The sequence below is a fragment of the Protopterus annectens genome, chromosome 2.part0 (assembly GCF_019279795.1).
Source record: "Protopterus annectens isolate FY-2018-M chromosome 2.part0, PAN1.0, whole genome shotgun sequence".
Classification (NCBI taxonomy): domain Eukaryota; kingdom Metazoa; phylum Chordata; order Ceratodontiformes; family Protopteridae; genus Protopterus; species Protopterus annectens.
The window spans coordinates 1,409,038,414-1,409,063,660 of record NC_056728.1 but is presented as its reverse complement, the minus strand read 5'-3'; the positions used below and the strand labels follow the sequence as shown (position 1 = coordinate 1,409,063,660).

Sequence of the window (25,247 nt, the reverse complement as noted above, 5' to 3'; positions counted from 1 at the left end):
TAAGGGTGTCAGGGCTTCTGTGGTTAAGAATCCAGTTCCTTTGGATAAAGATTCTAGAGCGTTGGATAGGTGGGGTAAAAAAGTGTACACCTACTCTACGTTAGCTATGAGGGCTTTAAATTGCCAATTTCATATGCTGAAGTATCAGAACTTTGTTAGGTCAATTGAAATCTAAGGTAGATGCTTTATCTGAGGGTATAGAGTGTAAGGAATTGCAGGACTTGGTTCATGCTTCAGATCAAGTTGGTAAACATTCCTTGCAGTGTGGCTTCGATGCCCTTCAGGCTTCATCCAGGGTGGCTGCTACTGGTTCAGTTATTCGTAGACATGCCTGGCTTAAGGATCAAAATTTGTCAGAGCATGTTAAAGCTCGGAGTTTGGATGCTCCTATTCAATATGAAGTTCTTTTTGGTTCCCCTGTGGAGTCAGTTTTGAAAAAGATGGAAGACAAAGCTAAGTCTATGCAGACGGTTAAGGAATTTTTGCAAGTGCAGCCCCCTAAGTTTAGCAGGAATTGGCCTGCAAGAGGATGGTCTTACCCTTCTTCGGATTTTCAGTCTAAGGGCAGGTCTAGACGTGGTAGGGGCAGGACTCACGCTCAGGGTTCTTTCAGACCTAGGACTTGGAGTTCTCCTGCACAATCTTCTGGTGAGGGCAGGGGTCAGCCTTTTCGTAAACAGACCCAATGACCTGTATCTTCAGCTGCCAGATCCTTCTTTTCTGGCAGCTCCTCTAGGAGGAAAGTTGGCACTTTTCAAACAAAATTGGCATTTGGTCACCCAGGACAAATGGGTGTTGGACATAATAAATCAAGGCTACAAGTTTTATTTTCACACTTTTCCTCCTTTCAAAGGCATGCCAGATGTACCTCCTCAGCAAAGGCTGGAGGCTCAGGAACAAATTTCTTTGCTTTTACAGATAGGGCAATCCAGGTGGTACCTCCGTCAGAAGAAGGCCTAGGGTTTTATTCTCGTCTATTCCTAGTGCCAAAGAAAGGAAACACTTGGAGGCCATTTCTGGATTTGTCCATTCTCAATACATACCTAGACATTCCAAAGTTCAAGATGTTAACATTACAGCAACTTCTGCCTCTGCTAGGCAAAGATCACTGGATGGTAACTCTGGATCTCAGAGGCCTATCTTCACATTCCTATCAGGCCCAGCTGCAGGAGATTCCTGCGTTGGCTGGTACTTCTCATTATCAGTTCTCTGCATTGCCCTTTGGTTTATCTACTGCGCCCAGGGTGTTCACAAAGGTTCTGGCTCCTGTAATAGCTTTCTTAAGACTGAGGGGAATACAAATTTATCCTTATCTGGACGATTGCCTGATTCTTGCTCAAGACCAAGACAAGTTACTTCAACATCTACAGTATGTAATGGCAGTTTTAAGGTGCCTAGGGTATTCTGTGAACGAAACAAAGTCCAGTCTAGTACCCTCTCAGGACATGTGCTTTCTGGGTGTGAGACTGAATACAGCCTCTCAGATGGCTTTTCTGACCCCGGACAAACAAAGAACTCTTCACCTATACTTCCAGCAATTATCAGTACTGCCCAGGCTGACTGCAAGGACAGTCCTTCAAGCCTTGGGGTTCATGGCATCTTGCATTCTGGTACTTCCCAATGCCAAACTGCATATGAGGAAGCTACAATGGTATCTCAAAAGTGTATGGACTCAACACTGCCACGATTTGGACACACTCATTCAGGTAATACCTTGCATCCAGAAGGAATTCTTGTGGTGGGCACAGGAATGTCACCTAAACAAGGGACTCTCTGTGACCCGACCAGAGGCGAGTCAGATCATAACGACGGATGCCTCAGACCTGGCTTGGGGAGCACACTTCAATGGGAAATGGATTCAAGACACGTGGCCTCCCAGACTACAGCATTTGCATATCAACATGAAGGAGATGTTAGCAGTCCAGTTTGCCCTGATGGCTTTCAAGGGTCTACTTCAACCAGGACAGGTGTTGATACGAACAGACAACACTACAGTCATGTGGTACATCAACAAGCAGGGGGGAGCCCATTCTTACCCTCTTTGCAGACAAGCTATGATATTGTGGGAGACTGCTCTGAGTTTGCACATCACTCTTCAAGCACGGTTTCTGCCAGGAGCACAGAACTCCCTAGCAGATGTATTGAGCAGACAAATTGTGGATCCCCACGAGTGGAAATTGGATCCTCAGGTATTCCAACAGTTGACAGAGGCTTGGGGAACTCCAGACATAGATCTGTTTGCTTCTCCTCTAAATTTCCAACCACCAAAATTTTGCACAAAGATGTTTCACCCAAAAGCTTGGAAAGTGGATGCTCTATCTTTCAGTTGGAACAACCTTCACGTCTATGCTTTTCCTCCTTTGCCTCTCCTTACCAAGGTACTCTTGAAAGTCAGCCGGGACAAGCCTTGCATGATTTTAATAGCACCAGATTGGCCACGACAGCACTGGTATCCTCTGCTGAGGAGTTTAATTCAGGAGCATCCTTGGCCTTTGCCACAGCTTCCTCGCTTGTTGTCCCAGTCAAGCAGTCATTTGCTCAATGTCAGGGTGCAGTCCCTGCATCTAACGGCCTGGCGTATTCTGTTTTAGAGCCTGTGGGTTCTCAGCTTCCTCAACAGGCTTTAGATGTCATTTTGGAAGCCGGGCGGCCCAGCACTAGAAAAGTTTATGCTGATAAATGGAGGAGATTTTTTCTTTGGAGCACAACAAAGGACTTTGATGTCTCGGTACCTAATTTGAGTTTTACACTGCAGTACCTTACTGAATTACTAGACAAGGGTTTGTCATTTTCCTCTCACTATGATTGTGACCCTCCTTTATTTTCTCACCCTTTGTTTAAGCAATTTCTTAGAGGGGCAAAAAATATAAGACCCCGACGTAGAGCTCCTACTCCTTCCTGGGATCTCAATTTTGTGTTGGAGAAGCGTACTTTGCCTCCTTTTGAACCTGCAGCTACGTCTGAATTGAAGTTTTTGTCTTGGAAGACTGCCTTTTTGTTGGCCATTACTTCTGCTAGAAGGGTATCTGAATTGCAGGCTCTCATGGCAGTTGAACCCTTTCTGATATTCCATAAGGATAGAGTTTCTTTGCGTACTAACCCTACTTTTATGCCAAAAGTGATTTCTAATGTGGCCTTGAACCAGTCTATCCATTTGCCTACCTTTTATGCTGATCCCCAAAATAAGGTGGAAAAAATCTTGCATTCTTTGGATATACACAGGCAGTTACGTTACTATTTGAGCAGAACTAAGGAGTTCAGACAGACTCAACAGTTATTTGTTTCTTTTGCTTTGAGTTCACAAGGGAAAGCTGTTTCAAAGCAGACTATTTCAAAGTGGATTGGTAATTGTATTGCTTTTTGTTATTCTCATCATGGGAAGAATGTTCCTGCTGGGATCAGACCTCATTCCACTAGGGCTACTGCCACATCTACTGCTTTTTTGAGGGGTGTAGCTACTAAGGATATTTTGGAAGCAGCTACTTGGAGTTCAGTTCACACTTTTACTAAGCATTACCATCTCCCTCTTTACTCCAAGTCCAGGGCTGGGTTTGCCACTGCAGTCTTACAGGGCATGTTAGCAGCCCTCCCTCCTTCCCCTCTATGGTTTGGGGTTGTTGTTGTTGTTGTTATTGTTGTTGTTGTGGTTCCTTGGGGATAATTGTTATTTTCTCCTTTGTGGCTCTGGCCTTTCCTTTTTTAAGGCCTTCTAACATCTGGGGCAAGAAAGACTGAGGATATGGTGTCGGTCATGCGCTTAAGTACTACTACGTACTGACGTCAGCTCCGGGCGCCCATGACCGACGCCAGCCTAACTCTTTGGTATTCGGGCTGACCGAGCACAGCGGACTACCCACAGGTTATGACTGCAGCAATGTGGATCCTCGAACATCTACATTTATGGTAGGTACAAAACTGTACTTTTTGGAACCAGTGCCATCAATTATAGGTCGCATAGGTGGATGCTGCACGTTCTTATGTAGCTTGGGTACTCCAAACATTACAGGAATCTTGGGATTTTTTACTTGCATGTAATGGTATGCTTCATTTGTAATCTGCCCCTGCCATAACATATCCTCAAGTGTGTAATCAATTCTAGAATGTGAAATATTTATCTCATTAGTAGAAACTTCAGAATATGCTTCATCGTACATAATATTCAATAATTTTTGATTATAATCATGTACATTCATAATCACAAGTCCACCCCCTTTATCAGGTTGCATGATGCGCAAATCACCAGTGGCTTTTAGTTCACTTAATATGTCTTGTGCCCTTGAAAAATTGTTGAAATGATTACATTGTCGCTTGTTTTGCTGCAACAAGTGCCTGAAGTCAAGCTCACATATTTCTTCGAACAGTTTTATTCTAGGATGCAGTGGTGGATTTTTCACACTGGGAATATACATGGGACTGATTTCCATCCCAGGCGCTTCCTGGTGTAAAACGGCTAAATTCAATTTTCTCGTAAACAACTTGAGTTCAGTTAATAAATCAGTAATTTTAGCCCTTTTTGCTGGTACATATGTTAGGCCTCTGCTGAAAATATCAGCATGTTCAGTAGTTAACAAGACTTGACTATAATTATGAATGTGATAATCACCAGTAGTACTCATAATAAGCTTATAAGTATTGTCTTCATACAATGAATTGTCGTCATACAAAAAATTATTGTTGAAACTTACATCATTTAACTGTAGTTGTTCCGAGAGTTCATCCTCTGCCTCCGCCATACCTTCCCATTGTTGTTCCTTGAATTGTACTCCCCCTTGTTTCGGAGCTGCTCCGAGCGACGAAGATCGTTGTTTTCTAAAGGGAATTGCTGCACATTATTTTCCTGTTGATTTTGTACTTGCACGCCATCTCTATTGTCAGGCAGAAAAACTTCTATTTTGTTATCACATTGTCCTTGCGATGGTTTTGGGTAGGCTCGACCTTTGGAATAGTCCATCTTGTCTCTTTCTAATTTTCGGGTCTTCCTTTCCATCACCACTGTACTGTATTTGTCAATTTTCGTGAAAATCTCATGATATTGATTTTCACATGCAGTGAATGCTGTTTGCTGTTTGATTTTTCCATCCATTTCTTCTATTTTTATATTCAACTCATCCATCATAATTGAATTGTGCTTAATGAGTACCTGGAGAAAATCACACCCCTGTCGGTCGAACAGTTGCACTAAGTCCTTGTGCAAGGCACTATTTTCCTTCAGACCTGTAGGATATTTCCAGTATCTGAGCCCTTTAGGCACTTGGTGCCTTTTTATACATTCATTAAAGTAAACATTTTCATGAACCAGTTTCCGATACCTCCATATGAGATCATGAAATTCATCCAACATAGTGGAAAAACTTTGAACATTGGTGTTCCTAGCTGTATTATTTTGCTGCACCTGATTTAACCATTGGTGCAGCTGAAGAGAGTCATTGTGGGAACTGTCTCTTGTATTACTGCCGGATTCATGATGGTGTATCTGACCCGGCGGTATACTGTCCATACTACCAATACTATCAAACCTGTTGTTACCATGGTCTGGCAATCTTGCGGTACCATTATTGCCAGAAAGTTGCTGTATTAGCCGAGTTAAACTTGTAACAGAGTGTTGCAAGTTTTCAAATTCTGCCCTAGTGACCACAGTTGCCACATCTTGCGTGCTGCCAGAAGACATACTTAATCATCAACAAGAACCAACGAACTGTATAAAAAAATAGCCCAGTAGCACAAACACAAGAGCGGACAACTGACCGTAAATTACACTGTTTATTGAACGAAAGAATGGTAAGCGCTTTCGGCTGTGTTACTCCAGCCTTCATCAGACAAATTTAAAATGCTGGTTGTGCTAATTTTATAATGCTACCAATACAACAATTATCCAATAAATCAATTCATTATTTAAATACTGATTAAATCAAATACTAATGTTGTTTGTAAAACCACATAAATACTTCCTTTTTACACAAAATATATATATATATATATATATATATATAGAGAGAGAATTTAAGAATGTATATATTTATAATATCAATATACAACATAAACTGATATAATAATTTTAATTTATTTTCCTACCCTTACGTGATGTGAATATGATATAATAATATCCAAAAAAATGAGTAGATAAATAAATAATGTATATACATTTAAAAACATATTATAAATATTTGTTTTGAACATACATTTTGAATTCATTTTAATAAAAATATTAATATTAAATAAAATAAAATATATACCATCATGAATGTATAATAAATGATATATAATTTTGCTATGAACAACATTGAAAATGTGTATACTATGTATGCATTTCCCCCTCTACCACTAATTTCAAGGGTACTGCTCAAAACAAGGGAGGAAAAACCAAGGGCAATCTTGATTGACCTGGACTGGCGCAGCCTGTACCCCTGCTACCATGGCACTTAGCTCAGATCCCAACACTCCTGACCCAGAAGAATGGAGAATTCATGCATCCGTAATTACAGACCCTGAACCTGGCAGCCTGGCTTTATTCCCTGACCTCTCCGCCAGTCTAAGCAAATAAGTCCTGGATGTTATGCGTGAGCCCAGATGCCCCAGCACTAGAAAATCCTATGCTGACAAGTGGAAAAGGTTTTTCCCTTGGGTCCAGGCTAAAGGAGCTGAAACAACATAGCCCTCCGTACCTCTCATCCTGGATTACTTTGCAGACCTACTACACAAGGGCCTGTCTTTCACTTCTATTAAAATTCATGCCTCTGCCATCTCTGCTCATTACAGCACAGAGCCCACCTCTCTTCTCACACCCTCTCATCAAACAGTTCCTAAGAGGGGCTAACAATAAGGCCACCCAGAAGAGCTCCTACCCCAACTTGGGACCTTAGCTTTGTATTGGAAACACTCACCCTTCCATCCTTTGAGCCTGCAGCTTCAGCAGAGTTAAATTTCCTCTCTTGGAAAACAGCCTTGCTTCTGGCCATCACTTCGAAGAGTTTCAGAGCTACAAGCACTCATGGCTATAGAGCCCTTCTTCACTTTCCATGTTGACAGGTTCTCTTACAGGACTAACCCAACTTTCATGCCTAAAATGGTGTCCAGTGTGGCTCTGAGCCAATCAATTCATTTGCCCACCTTTTTCCCTAACCCACAAAACAAGAGGGAAAGAATTCAGCATTCTCTATATGTGCACAGACCGGTCAGATTCTACCTGGATAGGATTAAATCTTTTAGGAAAACTGACCAATTGCTAGTCAGCCTTGCAGCAGGGGCAGAGGGTAAGGCCATATCCAAACAAGCAATCTCCAAATGGATAGCACACTGCATCCATTTCTGCTACAAACACCACGGGAAACCACCCCCTAAGGGGGTCAGGATGCATTCCACCAAGGTAACCTCCACCTCTGCAGCTTTTCTCAGAGGGGTCCCCACCAGACATATCCTGGAGGCTGCAACATGGACTTCTGTTCATACCTTCACCAGTCATTACCACCTGCCTATCTTCTCCAAATCCAGGGCAGGATTTGCAACTGCAGTCTTGCAGGGCATCCTAGCCAGCCCCCAGTCGTCTTGATTGCCTCCACCCTTTTCTTCAGCTTTGGGAATCAACCTGAATGTGAGGACTGCAACAGTGAAACACAAAGAACATAGTACAGTTGTGTACACTTACCATAAATGTCGGTTAGAGTGTATTCACTGTTGCAGTCCTGGTTTCCCACCCTCCATCCCCCTTGTCTCTCTCTCTCTCTGTCTCACTCCTTACAGGGAATTCTTGGTATTTACTTTGTACTGGTGGTGGTGTTCCACCATAACCTAGCTCCCTATTGGGGGCTTCTGACAGTTGGAGCAAGAAAAACTGATGTAATGGTGTCGGCTGTCCTGGAGCAGCAGCAACTGGTGCAGAAATACTAAGCCTCTGGTATTCAGGCAGACTGAGGGCTGCCCCTGGCAGGCTAACCCAAGTGTGATTACTGCAACAGTGAATACACTCAAACATCTACATTTATGGCAAGTGTACACAACTGTATTTTCCGTTGGCCAGATTCCATATGAGAATCCTTCAATGGCCTCTTTCGACTCAGTGGTCCATTTTCCATCATCCGTTATTCATGCCAATCGAGATCACTCAAACATGCAAAAAAATACCTTCTGTGATGGACCATTCAAATCAGCTCCATAAAGGTCATTCCTTTGTTCCCCTTCCCAAGACCACAGAGACCACTGAGGCCTCCCAACTCAGGTGGAGGGGAGCACTACTTGTATGAGCAGTCCACAGTATGTGGTCCCCCAAAAAGCCAAAATGCATATTGCTGTCCTGGAGATGAGCTGCTGTTCTAGAGTTGCAGGCCTTTCAAGACACACTCCCATCTGAGACCATTGTGATACAGATGGGCAATGTGTGTAGTTAGTACATCAACAAACAAGGGGAACCGGATCTTGCCCTCTTCGTCAAGAGGCTATAGTTGCCTTGTAATAGTGATCTACATTAAGGGGAAATCCAACTTGATAGCAGACAAGCAAAGTAGGTCCTTTCTCATGCCTCATGAGTGGTCTCTCAATGTCATTGTAGAGGTCAGAGTTTTCCATCAGTGGGATCAGCCATGTTTCAGTCTGTTTCTCCCTAAAACAGGTGCAGCAGGTTCTTTACCATGAACCCCCCCCCCCAATCGGGGAAGTCATTGAGAAATACACTAGTTTACAATTGGCCCTGTGTTCTCCTAAATGCCTTTACACACTATAATTCCCAAGCTCGTTGGCCTTCACAGATTTGGTTTCCATTCCTCTGGCTTCATCTTCAACATCTACCCAGGAATCTTGATCGGTCTCTAGATCTCCTGCCTCACCTATCAGACATGACAGGCCTGCAACTGACTGGATGGTTTCTCCAGTTCCATTGACTGATACACAGCCGAAGCTGTCCTCCCTGGTCCGTCATATTTTGCTATCTTCCCATATGACATCTGATAGAGTAAATGGAAGAGATTTGTTTTTGAGCCCTTAGCAAAGATCTGATTCATTTTTCAGTGCCTGTGCCAGCAATCCTTGATTTTGTAGCTTCTGTCTTTAAAGAATGAGCTAGTTTTACAGCTATTAGAGTTCAACTGGCTGCCTTTTGCAATTTCCACATAGGTGGAAATAAATGTGTTAGCATTTTCTAAATTATGTAAGGCTTTTCTCAAGGGAGCCATTTTGCTTAGACCTCTTTTAAAAGATCTTACTCCCCCTTGGGGTTTAAATATAATGCTTCAGGCCTTAAGTCCATCTCCCTTTGAACCTTCAGCTAAGACCGACCTAAAATTATCTTGGAATATCATTTTTCTTGTGGCTATGTCTGCTAGAAGAGTATCTGAACTTCAAGCCCTGTTTTCAAAACCTTATCTAATTTTTCACAAAGGCAGAGTGTCATTGCATTCTTAACCCATCCTGTTTACCTAAAGTAGCTTTTGAGGGAAATATTAACCAGGTCATCAATCTCCCAGTTTTCTTTCTCCATTTTTGAGAGTAGGTGGACGTCTTACGCCTGTTGGATGTGCATAGACAACTTTGTTTCCACCCTTATTGAGCCAAAGACTTTAGGAAATCTGACCAATTATTTGTTTTTTTTTTCTCTTACCAGATTAGGCAATCCGGTGTCTAAAGTTACATTGGCTAAATGGTTGGTTGATAGTGTAATATTTGTCTGTGGTAAATTGGGATGATCTTTACCAAACCCTCCTAGAGCCTATTCCACAAGATCTATGGCAGTTTTGTCAGCTTTTTGGTCAGTTTCATCAGCTTTTTGGTCTAGAGCATCTTTAGGTATTTGTTTAGCTGCAACTTGGGCTAATCCCTACAGTTTCATTGCTGATTACAAGTTGGATTTGATTTCCAGGAGTAGAACAGAATTTGTTTCTGCAGTGCTCTGGAATATCCTTCCATGAGGGCCTTCCAAGGGTTCAGTAGCTGGGGACTCTGTCCCATCAGTTGAGGAATGAGGAAAAAATGATTGAGAGTTCTCAGATGTGATCTGGTAGAAGCAGCTGAGTTGGATCTCAGTCTTGGATCCAAACCCATCAGTTAAGGAAGAATAAAAATGGATAACACAGGAGGAATGTTATGGTGAGTACATAACTTTTTTCTTTTTTCTCTTGCAAGCAGTGCAGAACTTTCATTAAAACAGTACAGCTACTTTGTAATGGAAGTATTGGTGTCTGTGTGGAACATAGAGAACTTTGTGCTGGATTGAGGCACACAGACCTTTCCTCTAGTAGGGGAGTTATCCACTGACATACCCAGAAATAAAATTAAGAAGTCAATTAAAAATACAAATCACAACGTTAAGAAAATGTGTGTACCAAATTTGTACTTCAGAGATTCCCCAAGAAAAAAACACATGGTCTTAGTAACCCCTCCTGTCTTGTGTAGATGTTTTGTGTTTCACTGTTGGCAGTCCTCACACTTGGGTTATCTGCCTGCAGGTAGCCCTCAGTCGGCCCGAATACCAGAGTCTTTGGATTTCTGCGTAGGATGCGGTCACCTCTTTTGTGATATCAGGTCGTCAGGGGTATAAAACATGCAGCTGATGCCATTACATCAGTCTTTCTTGCCGAGAAGGAGCCCGAAGGAGAAGCAGTTAGCAAGTGCTGGTCAGCAGCTACCTGAAATTTTCCTTTTTTCGAGTTTCAGACCTGAAGTCTACTAAAGCCAAATATCCCGTTGGGGATTCTTTTTTCTTGCTCTAACTGATGTCAGACAAAATTAATAATAGTCTTGCCTGTGAAAAGCAAGTACCTCAGAGATTTTCATTCTTACTGCGTCACCTGTTTAGGCCCAGACCACAACGTCCCTAGCTGTCGGTTTTGTGCCTTGTTTAACACCTGAACCATTCGTCGTTGGGCTATTTTTGTAGCTTAATTCTTTTGCTCTCTTTCTCCGTATTCCGAAATGGCTTCGGTAAGCCATCAGACTACCGATCTTCCGAAAAAGCGCAGAGACAGACCACATAGGTCAAAAACTGCCGATGACGCTTCCATTAAGCTTGTCGCCAGTCCGCCGGTACTCAGTGAGGCTCCTTTGCAGCCCCTGATGCCCGCTTCTACAGATTCTTAGACCTCTGCTGAGACCCATTTAGAGTCAGGTATGCTATGAGATGCTTCTTCGACTATGGAACCTGCGGATGTCTTTACCTTGGATGGGTCTGGAGCCGCTGTGCAGGCACCGGCTTTTGAGTGTGTATTCCGACCTACCGATATTCATATTAAACCAACAACTTCATTTCCTACTACAACTACCGAGTTTGTCAGGTCCAGAGTTCGCACTACGCCTAGAAAATAGACGTACAAAGTGAATGCTAATCCTCCCATGCCACAAAAACAAATGTTTAAAATGGCTGAAGACCTTATGACTCTAATTGGGGGAAGCCAGCCTTCCCCTGTCAAAAGACAAAGAATTGAATTTTCTTCTGATTCTACAGACCAGGAGTCTGATGACTCTGACCCTTCTGATTACCAGGAACATACCCTTATCTACCTATGAGGATTCAGATGCAGAGGAATAGAGTCCCTTTGCCTCCCCACCAGACAATTTCTCTTTTGGTGAAACCTTGCATACCTTAAGAGAGCATTTCCGCTTGGAATGCCAGGTCTATCCTCAGTCCAAAAAGAGACTCGGGGAATTTTTAGATTTGCCTCAGCACAGGCCTCTAGCTATACCCCGTCCTGGATATTGTAGACCATGTCTTCTTGGAGTCCAGTCTTACTCCTGACACCTTACCACCAGCTCCTAGAAAACCTGACTGGTACTAACAGAGTACCTAATTCTCACAAAATTTCTTTTCAAGAATTCTACTGCGGATCCAGAGACCATTTCCCAGGGGCCTAAAGGCATTAAGGCTACTACAGCCAAAAACCTTACCCCCTTCAGACAGGGATTCTAGAGCTTTAGACAGATGGGGTTAGAAGGTATATACCTCTGCCAGGGCTTTGAATTGCCATTTTCACATGTTGAAGTGCCAGCAACATATTATGGAACTAATTAAACAAAAAAATTGTGTTACTTCCAGACTGTGCAGAAAATAAAGATTTACAAGAATTAATGCATTCTGCAAACCAAGTTAGTAAACATACTTTGCAATGTATATTTGATGCCTTAGAAGCATCTTGAGGGCTGCTGTCACTAGGTCTGTACTGAGAAGGCATACTTGGCTAAAAGAACAAGTCTTGCCTGACCATGTCAAAGCAAAATTACTAGATGCTCCATTAAATCCGGAGAGTTTGTTTGGCACAAAAGCAGAAGTTGTTCTTAAAGATGGAAGAAAAAGCTAAATCTATGCAAACAAAGATTTCTTACAGGTGCAGCCACCTTGATTCAGTAGGCATTGACCTTCAAAAAACTGGTCCTTTCCAGTTCTTCTTAGGCCTTCTCAGTCCAAACCCAGGGGAAACAGACCACCAAGACTGCAGTCTCAGGGTATGCAGAGATCTAAACAATTGAGTGTTTCCACCTCAAAACCAGGGAGTGGTAAGCCACCCCCTTATGGAAAAAGTTCACTGACTTTCCAATTATCCTTCCCAGCCATGCCAAGTACTTGCACCCCTAGGAGGAAAACTCGCCCTTCATGCAAAAAAATGGATGTACATTACTCAGGACGGATGGGTTCTGAACATTGTATCCCAGGGATGCAGATTCTACTTCTACTCACTGCCAACACCAAGCAGGTTGTGCCAGACCTTCCTCCAAACCAGTGGGCAGAGGCTCAAAAGTAAGTACTTTCCCTTCTTCATATCAGGGCTATTCAACTTGTTCCAGTAGAACAAAGGGGACAGGGTTTCTACTACAGACTGTTCTTGGTGCCCAGAAAAGAGAGCTCTTGGCGCCCAATCCTGGATCTATCAATCGTCAACACCTTTCTGGTGGTCCCAAAATTCAAAATGCTTAAACTGCAACAGCTTCTTCCCATGATAGCCAAGGATGCCTAGTTAATTACCCTAGACTTAAAAGAAGCTTATCTGCACATCCCCATAAGAGAGTCTTGCAGGAAATATCTACATTTCAGGGCAGGCTCTATGCACTATCAGTTCTCTGCACTTCCCTTTGGCTTATCTACTGCTCCCAGAGTATTCACAAAATGCCTGGCTCCAGCCATTGCATTCTGCAGGCAGAGAAATATTCAGATCTACCCATACTTGGACGATTGCCTGATTCAGGACGACATGAGTTGCTACTTCAGCACCTGGCATTTGTAAAAAGACTTCTAACTTCACTGGGATATACCATCAACGAAAAGAAATCACATCTGGTGCCCAGCCAACAAATTTTATTTCTGGGAGAAAGCTTGAACACAACTTCCCAGATGGCATTCCTCAACCCAGAAAAGCAGGTCCATTTGACAAACTATTTCAAACTAATGGCCAACAAAACCCAGCTATTTGCAAGGAAAATACTGCAAAACCTAGTGTTCATGGCCTCATGCATTCTGCTAATTCCATATGCAAGACTGTATATGAGGAAACTTTAATGGTACTTAAAAAGTCTCTGGTGTCAACATTCTCAGGACATGGAAACAGTGATTCCTATCATACCTTGTCTAAGGGCAGATTTTTCTTTGGTGGGCATAAACATGCAGCCACAACAAGGGACTTTGTTTCACTCAACCCTTCGCCGCCCAAACCCTGACAACAGACAGACTCTGCATGGGGGCTCACGTGGCAGGCAAATGCATTCAAGGCAAATGGAGCCCAGAACAAATTCCCCCTGCATATCGATCAAAAAGAGATGCTAGCTGTACAGAATGCTCTGATAGTCTTCAAATACCTTATCCTTTCAGGACAGCTCCTGATAAAGGCAGACAACACCACAGTTAATGTGGTACATAAACAAGCAGGGCAGGACTCATTCTTACCCACTCTGCAGGTTAGCCATGGCTCTGTGGAACACATCATTGAGCATCCAAGTGCACCTACAAGCTCAATTCCTGACAGGCAAGCAAAATTCACTGGCAGAAAACTTGAGCAGAAATCTACTGGACCCTCACTAGTGGAAATTGGAACCCAACTCATTCAAACTTCTAACCCAGAGGTGGGGAACTCCGGAGGTGGACCTTTTTGCTTCCCCCCAAAACCACCAATTGAACTCATTTTGCACCAGGAACCCGCACAGCAGAGCCTGGGAAGGTGGGCGCCCTATCCTTTTCGTGGGAAAACCTCTCAATTTATGCCTTTCCTCCTCTTCCCCTCCTCCCAAAAGTACTACTCAAGATCAAACAGGACAGGCCAAGGGCAATCCGTATTGCACCAGACTGGCCATGGCAGCACTGGTACCCACTCCTACGCAGTCTGACAGCAGTGCCACCCTGGCACCTACATCAAACACCTTCCCTGCTGTCTCAGCAGGAGGGACGTATTTTGCATCCACAGCTACAAACCCTAAACCTTGCAGCCTGGCTTACCCATGAATACACTACCAGCATCCCTCAGCAAACAGGTGCTGAACATCGTCCTTGAGACCAGAAAGCCTAGTACTAGGAAATCCTATGCTGAAAAGATGTTCTCGGAGTCAGTCTCAAGGAAAGGACACATCTGTGCCCAACTTACCTCAAATCCTTGATTACCTAGCCAAGCTGCTCCACAGAGGCCTATCCTTCTCATCCATTAAGATTCATGCCTCTGCCATCTCAGCTCATTAGAATACTGAGCCTCCTCTCTTTTCTCACCCTCTCATCAAGCAGCGCCTGAGAGGAGCTAACAGTTTAAGCCAGCCCCCCTAGGAGAGCTCCTACCCTGGCCTGGGACTTTAACTTTGTTCTGGAAAAGCTCACACTTCCCCCCTTCAGAACCTGTTGCTTCAGCAGAGTTAAAATTCCTCTCTTGGAAAACAGCCTTACTTCTAGCTATATAACTTCAGCAAGAAGAGTGTGTGAGTTACAGGCACTAATGGCGGTGGAGCCCTTCATTATTTTCCATGCTGACAGGGATACCCTCAGGACGTAACCCTTCCTTTATGCCCGAGGTGGTATCCAGTGTGGCTTTAAACCAATCCATCCATTTGTCAACCTTTTTCCCTAATCCTCAGAATAGAGGTGGAAGGATCCTGCACTCCTTGGACGTGCATAGATAATTCAGGCTCTACCTTGGCAGGACTAAGCCTTTCAGAAACTCTTACCAGCTACTAGTCAGCTTTGCTACAGGGGCAGAGGGCAAGGCCATTTCAAAGCAAACCATTTCCAAATGGATAGCACACTGCATCCATTTCTGCTACAAGCACCATGGAAAACCTACCCCTCTGGGGATCAAAACTCATTCCACTAGAGCTACTTCAACCTCTACAGCATTTCTCAGGGTGGGGTGGGGGGCTGGAAGCTGCAACCTGGAGTTCTGTACACACCTTCACCAACCATTACCACTTACCTATATTTTTCTAAATCCAGAGCTGGATTTGCCATAGCAGTCTTACAAGGCTTGCTAGCCAGCCCCAACACTTCTTGACTGCTTCCACCCTTCCTCAGCTTTGGGCATCAACCCAAGTGTGATGACTGCAATAGTGAAACACAAAGAACATAGTACAGTTGTGTACACTTACCATAAATGTCGATGTTCGAGTGTATTCACTGTTGCAGTCCTGGTTTCCCTCCCTCCAGCCCCCCTGGCTTTCTCTGTCCTTTTTATCTATCCTCTTTATGGCCATCTTTTATGGCAGGGGTATTTACTTTTTTACTGGAGGTGTTCCACACCATGCAATAGCTCCTGACATCTAGGGCAAGAAAAACTGATGTAATGGCATTGTCTGCATGTTTTATACCCCTGACGACCTGACATCATGGAAGAGGCGACAGCATCCGATGCAGAAATCCCAAGACTCTGGTATTCCGGCTGACTGAGGGCTACCTGCAGGCAGATAACCCAAGTGTGATGACTGCAACAGTGAATACACTCGAACATCTACATTTTATGGTAAATGTACATAACTGTACTGTCTGAGAATACCAGCCCCATTGCTTTCCATTTCCACATCCTGCCTGTCAGCCCCTGTGGAAGCCAAGGGTGGGATTGGATACTCAAAACTGAGATAGCTCTTTGTATTTGAAATAACTACTGCTGTTTAGTTTTTCCTCAGGGATCCACAGAGTATCAGTCAGGCACAGATTCCTTCTTGAACAGCTGCTTTTTCTGAGGTTCTCTTTATTACTATTGAGCTGCCAGAGACTTTTGGAAAAATCTTTGGTCTCCAGTACTTATGGAACCTTCCCAAGCGTGTTTCTACATTGATAAATATGTTCTAGGCATCCTTCCTACTTGATGCATGCTGTAGTGCTAGGTTGTTTGGATTGTACAAATTTTGCTGAAAAATGTCTTTTAGTCAAAGGGTTTGTAACCCCTCTCTTTTCTTTGTAGAGCTCTTTATTTTTGGCACTGTTTCATAGACAAAAGCATAACTGGATTCTTCCATACATGTTTGACTCTTGATACTGAGGAAGGGTGAGGGCCTTATTTCTTCAGGCCATATGTACTCTCCACAGTTATGGTACAGAGGAGGAGGACCCATATCCTTTGGCTCTCCACCTGGAGCCATATTTTTCACCTGGAGTTTTTTATGAGGGAAAATTTTAGGTGACAGCAAGAGAGCTCATCAAAACCTATAAAAGATATGTAGATGTCTTGAGCATAGAGGAGTCCAAGCCTGTGGCCATTCTTTTGATAATGCAGGCAGCTGCAGGTGAGGATTTTTTTTGCAGTTGCCTACTGCAGTGTTAATTAAGTGGCTTCTCCATAATAATCTGACAGTTTTACTGACCTGAGTAGTGTTTGCTACCGAATTGCTGCATTAATTTTATTTTTAAGACACTACTGTGGTTTCTTTGCATGCAGCAAAGAGTGACTGAGCAAGTATTCCGGAGTAAATAGTTTTCACTAATGTCAGAATACAGTTTATTGTGGTAAAAAAAATAAAATAAAATGCTTCAGCAGCTCTGGATACAAGGCTGTAAACAGCTAAATGCACGCATTAAATTCTCATAGTGACTTTTGAAACAGATGGTTGATATGTATGACCTAACAGATTAGAACAAGAAAAAATGATTATGCATGCTGACTTTCTGGGGAAGGCATGATAGTGGGTGTATCCATGTAGAGTTGTGATGCCATTGTTGCTTAAGCAAGGGTGCAGTCACTGGTCATTTGTAAACCTGCCTGGTTAAGGATGCAACCTTTATCTAAAAATGCTGAAGTGCAGATCATGGATGTATCCTCGCATATGGATTTGCATTTTGGGTCTTTTTTCCAAGAAATGTTTAAGTGCTTAGAGGAGAAAAAATATTTAAAGCTGTTAAACTGTTTCTTCCACTGTTTCCTAATTATGGTAAGAATTTTTACAGGAGAGCTAAGTCCCCCCGTGTTTTCCATGTGGAGGTCTTTCGGTCAGCAGCACACTTACCCACACGCAAGCACCTCTGCTAAATCGCAGATGACATGTAGATAGAAATCATGCAGGTGGCGGTGATCTGTTTAAAAAAAATGGGGTATTCACTGTTGAGGAATAGAATTCCTCTGATTTAAATGTCATCCTCTTTACACACAGCCATGTGTAGGGGATACTATCAAGGACAGAACAGTTTAATTAAAAAAAAAAAAAAAAATTCCAGAAATACTGGGGTGTGTCCTTTGGAGTGCAGAACTGCTTTTGTACTTTCCCATGTTTAAGGAATCATGCTGCAGAAATGAGCCTTTTTGAAAGTAGATCAGTTGTGGAGTCATGCGTACTATCAATGCATTTCAAAAGTTAGGATCACTGCTGTAGTATGGGCTTACAGTATCCAACTTCCTAAATCTGACTCTTCTTTTTTTGGTGGGAGTCTGACCACCAACTGAGAAGGGTGTAGTTGGGTAGGAAACCCATGTGCTTGAGGATGTTCCTTCCATTCTCGAGTTTGACTGTCGGCCTTCTATAAGATGGGTATGGGCCAAGTATGGAGAAGTCCAAAGATGTTCTTCATGTTTCACTGTTGCAGTCATTACATTTGGGTTATCTGCTTGCAGTAGCCCTCAGTTGGCCTGATTAACAAAGTCTTGGGTCCTGCGTCGGTTGCTGTCTCTTCTTCCATGACGTCAGGTCTTCAGGGATATAAAACATGCAGCCAATGCCATTACATCAGTCTTTCTTGCCCTGCAGTGCCCGTAGCAGAAGCAGTTCACAAGTGCCAGTTGGCTGACTCCTGAAATTTTCGTTTTCGTGTTTCAGAACAGAAGTCTTCAACTAAAGCCAAGTAACCCCATTGGGGAAACTTTTTCTTGCTCCTTACCAATGTCAGTAAAAGTTAATTGCATTTCTTGTGGAAAGCAAATAACTCGCAAAGATTTTCATTCGTACTGTATTCCTTGCCTAGCCCCTGACCACGACATACCTTGCTGTCTGTTTTGTGCCGTATTTAATCAACATACTATCTGTCTGTATATTTTTGCCTCTAAATATTTTGGTTCTCGGTTCAGTTATCCTGAAATGTCGTTGGTTAGCCATCCGGCTACCAGTATTCCGAACAAAACGCAATGATAGACAGAGACAGGCCGCCTAGGTCCAAAGCTGCTGGCGACTCTTCTAAGCCAATCGCCAGTTCGCCGGTACTCAGGCGCTTTCGCAGCCCCTGATACTTGCTACTTCTGATACGCAGGCCTCTACTGAGACCCATTCGGAGTCCAGTATGCTGCGAGATGCTTCAACTGTGGAACCTGCGGATGTCTTTACCTTGGATGCGTCCAGAGCCGCTGTGCAGGCACCGGCTTCTGAAGTTGTATTCAGGCCTACAGACTTGCATATTAAACAGACTCCTCCTTCTTTAAGGCCTAAACCTCGAACCATGCCTAAGAAACCGATGCTCAGGCCGTATGCACAGGCCTCTATGCCTAAAAAACAAGTAAGAATGGCTGAAGATCTTATAACTGTGATCAGGGGAAGCCAACACCCCCCCCCCCATTCTAAGAGACCTAGGACTGAATTTGTTTTATTCTTCTGACCAGGATTCTGATTCTTCTGATGATCTGGGTTTATCTTTATCTACTTATGAGGATTCTGATGCAGAGGACTCTATCCCCTCTGCTTTCCCTCCAGAGGATTTTTCTTTTGGTGAAACCTTGCACACTTTAAGGGAGCATTTTCACTGGGAAAGCCAGGATTTTTCTGATTCAAAAAAGAGGCTTAGGGATTTCTTACTCCTACTTCAGCATTGGCCTTAAGCTATACCTTCTGTACTAGACATTGTTGATGCCTTTTCCGAATCTAGTTTGACCCCTGATTATTTTCCTCCTGCTCCCGGAAAACCGGATAGATATTACGGGGTCCCTGATTCTCACAAGTTCCTTTTTAAGAATCCTCTTGTGGATCCAGAGACCATTTCACAGGGAACCAAGGGCATTAAGGATTGTACTGCTAAAAATCCTACCCCTTCTTATAGAGACTCCAGGGGCTGGATAGATGGGGTAAGAAGGTTTACACGTCTGCAACCTTGGCCATTAGGACCTTAAACTGTCCGTTTCATATGTTAACGTATCAACAACATGTTATTGGGTTGCTTAAACAGAAAATGATGTTGATTCCTGACTGTGCTGAAAATAAAGAATTACAGAATTTAATGCATTCTGCTGAACAGGTTGGAAAACATACTTTGCAATATGGATTTGATTCTTTAGAAGCCTCTTGCAGAGCTGCTGTCACTGGGTCTGTACTCAGAAGGCATGCTTGGCTTAAGGAGCAGTCTTTGCCTGATCATGTTAAAGGTAAACTGTTGGATACTCCCTTAAATCAGGACCGCCTCTTTGGCAACAAAGTTGAGGAAGTTCTTAAAAAGATGGAAGATAAAGCTAAATCTATGCAAACTGTTAAATATTTTTCACAAGTTCAGCCTCCAAGATTTAGTAGGCATTGGCCCTCTAAAAATTGATCCTTTCCGGCCCCTTCTAAGTCTTCTCAATCCAAACCCAGACACGGCAGAAACCCCAGGTTTCAGTCGCAGGGTACACACAAGACTAAGCAGTGGAGGGCTTCGGCATCCAAATCTGGGAGTAGTAAGACTCCCCCTATGGAAAACTGTCTCAATGACTTGTTTTTAAAACTTCCAAGCCACTTCTCAACTGAATGCTCCTTAAGGCGGAAAGATTGGTCTGCAGGCCAAGAACTCGAATCTCATAACCCAGGACAAATGGGTCTTAAATGTAGTGTCCCAGTGATACAGATTTCACTTCCACACATTACCAACACCAAGCAAGTGTCCAGATCTACCCCCAAATCAGTGGGCAGAGGCCCAAAAGCAAGTACTTTCTCTCTCAAACATGGGGGGCTATTCATTTGGTACCAGAAGAGGAAAAGGGACAAGGTTTCTATTCGTGACTTTTCCTGGTACCCAGAAAAGACCATTCATGGCGTCCTATCCTGGACCTTTCTACTGTAAACACCTTTTTAGTGATTCCAAAATTCAAGATGTTGACTCTTCGGTTGCTTCCTATGCTAGGTAAGGATGCTTGGTTGGCAACATTAGATTTAAAAGAAGCATACCTGCATATCCGTGTCAGGGAGTCTTGCAGAATATACCTACTTTTCTAAGCAGGCTACACACATTATCAGTTCTCTGCACTGCACTTTGGCTTATCTACTGAGCTCAGGGTGTTCACAAAGTGCCTAGCTCCAGTCATTGCATTTTGCAGGCAAATAAATATTCAAATATAGCCATACCTGGACTATTGTCTAATTCAGGCAGAAAGCCAGAACATATTTGATTCATCTGGCCTTTGTACAAAGGGTGCTGACTTGTCTAGGGTACACCATAAAAGAAAAGAAATCACACCTGATACCCTGTCAACAAATTATATTCCTGGGAGCAAGCTTGAATACAACTTCCCAGATGGCTTTCCTCACACCAGAGAACCAGATTCAATTGACAGCCTACTTCAAACAAGTGGCCACAAAAACCCTGCTGTCTGCAAGGCAAATACTGCAAGCCTTGGGGTTTATGGCCTCCCGCATTCTTCTAATTCCATATGCAAGACTGCATATGAGGAAACTACATTGGTATCTAAAAAGCCTATGGTGTCAACATTCTCAGGATCTAGAAGCGGTGATTCCTATCATACCTTGCCTATGCCTAGAGTTCCTTTGGTGGGCAGAGGCCTGCCACCAAAACAAGGTACTACCATTCGTGCTACCCCCTGCCGCCCAAACCCTAACAGACGCATCAGACTATGCATGGGGGGCTCACTTGGCAGGGAAGTGCATTCAGGGCAAATGGAACCCAAGTCAAATGCACCTGCATATCGGTCAAAAAGAAATGTTAGCTGTACAGAATGCTCTGACAGCCTTCAAGGATCACATTCTTCCAGGACAACTAATGGCAAAGACGGACAACACCACTGTTATGTGGTATATAAGCAAGCAGGGGGTACGCATTCTTACCCCCCTCTGCAGACTAGCCATGGTATTGTGGAACACAGCCTTGAGCTACCAAGTGAATCTACAAGCTCAGTTCCTGCCAGGAAAACAAAATACACTGGCAGATGGACTAAGCAGAAACCTCATGGACCCACACAAGTGGAAACTGGAACCAAGGATTTTCAACATGTTGACAAGCAAATGGGGGAGCCCAGATATAGACCTGTTTGCCCCCCCCCCCCCCCCCAGAGCTATCAATTGGCGAACTTTTGCACAAGGATTCTCCACAAACAAGCTTGGAAAGTGGATGCTCTGTCCTTCAGCTGGAAAAACCTATCAGTTTATGCCTTTCCTCCCCTGCTCTCCAAAGTATTAATAAAGGTCAAACAGGACAAGCCAAGGATAATTTTGATTGCATCAGACTGGCCACACCAACACTGGTACCCCCTCTTGCGCAGTGTATCACGGCTGGCCCCATGGCACCTGCCTCGACACCTTCCCTGTTGTCTCAGCAGGAGAACCAGATTCTGCACCTTCAGCTTCAAACACTGAACTTAGCAGCCTGGCTAATTACCTAATCTCTCCTTTTCCATTCCTCAGTAAACCAGTGATGGATATCAATTTAGAGGCAAGGAGACCTAGTACTAGAAAATCTCATGCTGCGAAATGGAAAAGATTCTGTGCCTGGAACCAATCTCAAGGGATGAGCACAGCAGCACCCAATTTACCTCAGATTTTACAATACTTAACTGAGATGCTTCACAAGGGCTTGTCCTTTTCCTCCATCAAAATTCACGCCTCAGCCATTTCAGCTCATAACACAGAACCTTCCCTCTTCTCTCACCCACTGCTCAAGCAGTTCCTCAGAGGGGCCAAAAATTTAAGACCACCGAGGAGAGCTCCAACTCCAGCCTGAGATCTTAACTTTGGCTTGGAGAAATTCACTCTTCCCCTTTTCGAGCCAGCTGCTACTGCAAATTTAAAATTTCTTTCTTGGAAAGCAGCATTCCTTTTAGCAATCACTTCAGCAAGAAGTTGGGAACAAAGTTGAGTGGACAGTGGAGCCTTTCATCGTCTTTCATGCGGACAGGGTGTCCCTCAGAACCAATCCCTCCTTCATGCCCAAGGTGTGGTATACAGTGTGGCTATTCATCAGTCCATCCATTTGCCAGCCTTCTTTCCTAATCCACAGAACAAAGGGGAACAGATACTGCACTCCTTAGATGTGCACAGATAACTTAGATTCTACTTGGACAGGACTAAACCTCAAAGGAAATCTGTACTACTGCTGGTGGTGTTTGCTGCAGGGACAGAGGGGAAGGCTATTTCAAAGCAAACCATTTCCAAATGGATAGGCCATTGCATTCATTGCTGCTGTAAGCATCATGGAAAACCTATCCCACAGGGCATCAGACCCCCCACTACTAGGGCTGCATCTACTTCTACAGCATTTCTCAGAGGCGTCCCTACCAGGGGCAATCCTAGAAGCTGCTACCTGAAGTTCTGTACATACTTTCACCAAGCATTATCATTTACCAATTTTCTCTTAAGTCCAGAGCTGGCTTTGCCACTGCAGTCTTGCAGGACCTTATAGCTGGTCCTAATGCTACTTAAATTCCTCCTCCCAACCTTAGCTTTGGGAATCTACTCAAATGTAATGACTGCAACAGTGAAACATGAACATAGTAAAGTTGTGTACACTTACCATAAATGTAGATGTTCGAGTTTATTCACTGTTGCAGTCCTGGTTACCCTCCCCCTAACTTCTTTTGGCTTTACCGCTACTTTCCTTTACTATGCTTAAAAGCTTTTTGGTGTATTTGCTTTTTTGTTGGAGGTATAACCTTGTATTTTTATATATTTATTTGTCTCCCATTAGGGGGACACCTGACATCTGGGGCAAGAAAAACTGATGTAATGGCGTCTGCTGCATGTTTTATTCCCCTGATGACCTGACATTATGGAAGAGAGAGCAACCGACGCAGGACCCAATACTTTGTTAATCAGGCTGACTGAGGGCTACTGCAAGCAGATAATCCAAATGTAATGACTGCAACAGTGAATACACTCGAACATCTACATTTATGGTAAGTGTACGCAACTGTACTTTCTAAAAGCACACTTTTTTGTTACTTAAAAACAAAGGTTTGAGCTGGTCTCCCTTTTCAGCCCAGTGTCTTAGTGGCGTCCTTGGGACAAGGATGAAACCAGCCCCTAGTCTGATAATGTCCGCACTCAGTCAAAATGGAGATGCATTAATTCATCATACCCGATTCCCAGATATGAGAAATTGCATACTGCAGCAGTGATTCAAAAATTCAGATGCATACTGTTACGGTGAATTCACTTGTGCATATCTACTGCTACAGGAATTTGGTGTTTGAATGTCATACTTTTTTATTTAAATAGATGATGGTAAAGAAGAACCTCCTACAACTTTACTTTGGGTTCAGTACTACTTGGCACAACATTATGACAAGATTTCGCAGCCATCCTTAGCTTTGGAATATATAAATGCTGCAATAGAAAGCACACCAACAGTTATTGAGTTATTCCTTGTGAAAGCCAAAATTTATAAGGTAAGTGTGTGGCAATGCTGCAGTATTATTTTTCAAAATAGTTTTTGCCCCCCCCTTGCTGACTGGCCATGTTCTAATGCCTGTCCTTGTATTCCGTGTCTTTATTTAAAAGCGATGCAGCATGTTGGTTTGACATCGTGACAGAGTTGCAGGACTTATGTAATTCCTTTAACTTTGAACTGTGTCTTGTGCTTGGACAGCATTGTGATTTGTGCATGCTTCTGTCTGCACGTTCACTAATTATGCCTGTGCTTACTGCAGAATATTTTTTGTTTACGTTTGACCCAGTTAAAAGTATTGCTCTTAATGTGATTATATTTTCTAATCAAAAAAATTTTTTTTTTTCTTGAATGAACTTGTGCAGTGAAATTTTCTGTAATCTTGTAGACTTTGATAGGTATAGGTGGCTGGCTGCTGTCTGTGCTCCAAGTTAAAGGGATGGTGAATTCCACCAGGAAAGTAGGTGGGAGTTAAGACATTGTCCAGTGTGTTGCTGCAAGTAATAAGTCTGAATTGAGGAGGCTCACTTATGCAGTAAATTGTAAAAATTTTTTTCTTTATTTACCTGGTTAGTTGGGTGGGTCTGAAAATCCTTTTCAACCAGCAGTCTAGACCATTGACAAAACAGTTGAGAGTGTATGAAGTCATGGCAAAATGGTGAATGTGAATTACTTTTAGTAAACTAGTTTGAACACTGAAACGTCTAAGAACGAATTGCTAAATTCGTAGATTATTAATGTACACTATTTACAGTATAGACTGCAGCATGAAGGGCCATCATAAGAAAATAAACTAAAGATGCATTTAGTCTTATAGATCTTAAGTTTAGTTTGTATTCCATACCTTATCATAGTGCAACCATGCTGTTGTGAAACTGGTTCACTACTTTGCTTGCCACTTTGTTTTTAGTATATCATGGGATTCACTTTCATACATGTAGATGTCAAACTTGAGTAAACTGCTGCTTGTGTCCATACATTTTTAATACTAGCGAATTTTAATATTGGCGACTGTCACAGTTGTGAATCATCCACATCTTTGTTTGCACTAGTGTGGATGAAAATGTAAAGCTATATTTAGAGGCTTGTTTAACTTCCTGATTTTACTTTAGTTTGAAATGGTGCACAAACTCTGGGTCTAGCACTTGACAGGCCTAGAAAAGTATCGTATCTAGCTGCTTTTGATTTTTCCACATTATATTTTATTTGTATCGTTTCTTAGGCATAATAAAGAAGTGTAGTACTTTTACATAATTTTTCCCATGTCTTTCAATTTATTTCCACACAGGCCATTAATTGACCTTTTTAATAC

The 25,247-nt window shown here is 43.0% G+C and overlaps 1 protein-coding gene across 1 annotated transcript in view; it reads left to right on the top strand.

Moving 5' to 3' along the window:
* NAA15 (N-alpha-acetyltransferase 15, NatA auxiliary subunit) overlaps positions 1–25,247 on the top strand; it is a 2,782,393-nt gene that overhangs the window by 1,240,538 nt on the left and 1,516,608 nt on the right. Inside the window, exon 10 of the mRNA XM_044060403.1 lies at positions 23,767–23,936. Coding sequence (XP_043916338.1) covers positions 23,767–23,936 — 170 coding nt within the window. The remainder of the gene's footprint in view (positions 1–23,766; positions 23,937–25,247) is intronic.